Source organism: Rana temporaria, chromosome 7, assembly GCF_905171775.1.
Source record: "Rana temporaria chromosome 7, aRanTem1.1, whole genome shotgun sequence".
Lineage (NCBI taxonomy): Eukaryota > Metazoa > Chordata > Amphibia > Anura > Ranidae > Rana > Rana temporaria.
This window is the reverse complement of record NC_053495.1, coordinates 6625206-6629272: the sequence shown is the minus strand read 5'-3', so window position 1 is coordinate 6629272 and position 4067 is coordinate 6625206. Positions and strand designations below refer to the sequence as shown.

The window sequence follows — 4067 nt, the reverse complement described above, 5'->3', positions numbered from 1 at the left end:
AGCAGTAAGGATGTGGAAATCCCTTCCACAGTCAGTGGTGTAAGCAGAGTTTTTGGATCAATTTCAACAACTTTCATTGAGTTTTTTGGCAAACAAAATGTACAGCGATATTGGAAATGGTAGTTTTTTACCTCAACATTAAACTGGATGGACTGGTGTCTTCTTTCAACTTTACCAACTGTAACAAGGCCGGTCATTCATGCCTCTGAAGTCTTCTCCTTTCCTTAATATGTATACAAATGTGATGTCATTAGTTATGCTACTAATAAATGTATTAAGAATCACAATATTAAAGCGGAGTTCCGGCCACAATTTCACTTTTTAAATATAAATACCCCTGTAATACACAAGCTTAATGTATTCTAGTAAAGTTAGTCTGTAAACTAAGGTCCGTTTTGTTAGGTTGTTACAGCATTTAGATACTTTATAAAATAGAAATTGACTGGGGCCATCTTAAGTGTGGGCATCATGAAGCCAGACTGTATGACTTCCTGGATTTCAGCCTTGCAGATCTCGCACATGCTCAGTGCTGCACAAGCAGTGTCAGATCAGGTTTCAGCACCTGTGCTGTCCAAGTCACATGATTCTTTGAGACTGGGGAGTGCACAGACTCCTGAAAAAAAGTTACACCCACTACATTCCCAGGAGTCTGTGCGGTGTAGGTTAGGAAGCATTAAGCACCTAGGTGCAGGAAGAGGGAAGATTAACTATTCTACCTAGCAACAACACTTTGAAGGCATCTAAAAAAAAAAAAAAAATCGTAAAGGACTAATGACATTTTTTAAAAACTACTGATGTAATGTTATATTTATGGGTGGAACTCCACTTTAACAAATAAAATCTGACTAATTTTATCTCACTTTCCATTTCCCTTTAAAAGGACAAAATGCATCTTCCAAAATGTACTCTACTGTTGATATTTGGGGTGTCTGCCTCACTCGGCATCTCCCCGAAGTTCCTCCCGTGTGATGATGAAAAAAACGCCACAATTGTGAGATGTAGCGGACGGAAGCTCAAGCATGTCCCTCTGATCACATCAGACCGAGTCATTGCATACGACCTGTCCTTCAATAAACTGAGACATCTGACCAAAAGAACGTTTGCCGGTGTGCCAAATTTGGAAAAGCTTAATTTGAGTAACAACTGCCAGCCAACCAACCTGAGACCGGACAAAGGGAAGTGCTGGGTGATCATTGATCCTGATGCATTGATTGGTCTGAAGCATCTAGAGGACCTGGACCTGAGTGGGAACAGTCTGACCACAATTCCTCCTTTACCAGAAAACATTAAACACTTAAATCTTAATCTCAACAACATTGACACACTGTCGGAGAGAGATTTTGCCGGATTAACCATACTGACCTTGTTAGACGTAGGATGGAACTGTTATTACAGGAACACGTGTGCCAGAGAGTTCAGTATCACAGAAGGTGCTCTCAGAGATGTCACCTCCCTGGAAATATTGGTGCTTTCCTTTAATAACATAAGTTCCTTCCCCAGGAACCTTCCTTCATCTCTCACAGAATTATATCTAGCAGAAAATAAGATCTGGAAGATTGACAAAGAGGACCTGTGCCACCTCACCAAGCTCCAGAAACTGGATGTACAGTGGAATTGCGCAAGGTGTGACCATGCCGCCCAGCCTTGCTTTCCCTGCCAAAACGACAGCGCCTTGCAGCTTCGGCCTGGAGCTTTTGACTGCCTCACCAACCTCTCCGACCTCAACCTCCGAGGAAACTCACTTCCCACCGTGAACAGTTCTCTCTTTGATAAGTTGAGCTGCTTGACCCGTTTAGATTTATCTGATAACTTGTTAGATTTAGCAAAGGAAACATTTTTTTCAAAGTTAAAAAAGGTGCAAATCTTGGATGTAGACTTTAACTTTCGAACAGATCGAATGTATGAGAAATTGGTTATAAACCCCAGTGCCGCTTCCATGAAGTCTCTCAAGAAGATCTCCCTGGTTGGGTACTTCTTCAACATTCTAGATTCCAACAGCATTCAATCTCTGCTCACATTGCCAAACCTGAAGGAAATTTACCTTAGAACAAACTTTATCCTACAGACCAACCTGAGCATGCTTTTGTTAAACAAGAACATTCGCAGAGTTGATTTGGCGGGAAATCTGATCTCTTTCCAACAGAGCTGCGAAAAAAAAAAGAATGAATTCTCACCCTACTTTTTCAGTCAACAGAAAAAAAAACGTGAGGATTACATTGCTGGTTGGGTGGACTTTCAACATGATATAAAAGAACAACGTGAGGATTACTTTGATGGTTGGGTGGACCTTCAACATGATATAAAAGAACAACGTGATTACTTTGATGGTTGGGTGGACCTTCAACATGATATAAAAGAACAACGTGAGGATTACTTTGATGGTTGGGTGGACCTTCAACATGATATAAAAGAACAACATGAGGATTACTTTGATGGTTGGGTGGACCTTCAACATGATACAAAAAAACATGAGGATACTACAAAAGAAAGTCCAAACTGCTGGCATTATAAACGGTCAGTTGACTTATCATTTAATAATCTGATGGCTCTTAGCTCAGATGACTTTGTTGGAATGGAGGACGTCGAATGCCTGAACATGAGCTACAACTACATTAACAAACGTCTGGATGGTAATCAGTTTGGGCATCTGAAGTCGCTACGACATTTGGATCTCTCGTACAACAGATTTGACTTGTACTATTACTTGGCTTTTAGTGAACTACCAAACCTCAGGGTATTAAATCTGGCCCATAATGAATATCAGTTCATGCTTAAAGGTGTCAACCACAATCTCAATTTTCTTGAAAATCTCACCAATCTGATCGAACTGAATCTGAACCATAATATGATTGGCTTGCGTATAACAGAAGAGCTTAAGAACCCCTCACTGGAGAGACTTTTTTTCAGGCATAACGAGTTGATGAATGTGTGGGAATATGGTAAACAGACGTACATTACTCTGTTTACCAACTTCACCCGTCTGAAGTTACTGGACATCAGCTACAATAAGCTAGCGGTCATCCCAGTAAAAGTTTTGGAACGTTTTCCTTTGTCGCTTGAAACTCTCATAATCTCTCACAATAATTTGTATTCCTTCCACTGGGAGAAGATCACCTATCTAGTCAATCTTACCCACCTGGATCTCAGTCATAACTCCCTGAAATCTCTTCATAGCAACATGACCACCATCAGAAGCAAGCTCACCTACTTAAATCTGAAATTGAACAAAATTACATCTGTAAACAAAGAATTTTTTGAATTGTTTCTGGAGCTCAAGTCCCTGTACCTAGGTGGAAACCGGATTCAAACCATAGACGTGAACAGTTTCCCAAAGAAGCTCCTCCAAACTTTACAATACTTAGATGTGCAGAAAAACCCGTTTGACTGTACTTGTCACACCAGTTGGTTCACCCATTTCCTGATGGAGACAAAGATCACAGTTCCCGGCCTTGCCACCAAAATGAGATGCGATTCACCGGACAGCATGAGAGGTAAGCTTCTACTCTCGATGAACCTGGAGTCATGTCAAGACTTGTATGGTCGAAAACTCTTTTTATGTTCCACTTTTCTAGTGATTTCCTGGTTGCTGGTTACCCTAACCTTAAAGCTTTTTTCATGGGACTTGTGGTATCTGAGTCAGGTGCTTTTAGCATCCATCAGATGTTATTCAAAGCTACCAGGACAGTCAACGGAGGAGTATGATGCCTTCGTAGTGTTTAATACAAAGGATGAGGCCATAACTGACTGGGTCTACCATGAGCTTTTGGTGCAGTTGGAAGGTCATGAAATGGGCAGTTTTAACTTATGCCTGGAAGACAGAGATTGGCTAGCTGGAAAATCGAGCATTGAGAACCTTTATGATGCCATATATAAAAGCAAGAGAACGATCTTCATTCTTGATTGTGAAGGATTTAGTACTGGTGTCCTCTGCCATGCCTTCTTAATGTCCCATCAAAGACTACTGGATGAGAAGAAGGATGTGTTGGTTCTGGTGATTCTTGATCACCGGATGAGAATGTCTCCATATTTACTGACCAGGAAAAGGATTTGTCCAAAAACATTCATGA

At 40.9% G+C, this 4067-nt stretch overlaps 1 protein-coding gene across 1 annotated transcript in view; it reads left to right on the top strand.

The window, feature by feature from the left end:
• Nucleotides 1-884: 884 nt before the first annotated feature.
• Nucleotides 885-4067, top strand: part of LOC120944982 (toll-like receptor 9) — a 3494-nt gene continuing 311 nt past the window's right edge. Inside the window, exon 1 of the mRNA XM_040358785.1 lies at nucleotides 885-4067. This exon is cut by the window's right edge and continues 311 nt beyond it. Coding sequence (XP_040214719.1) covers nucleotides 887-4067 — 3181 coding nt within the window. The 5' untranslated portion in view covers nucleotides 885-886.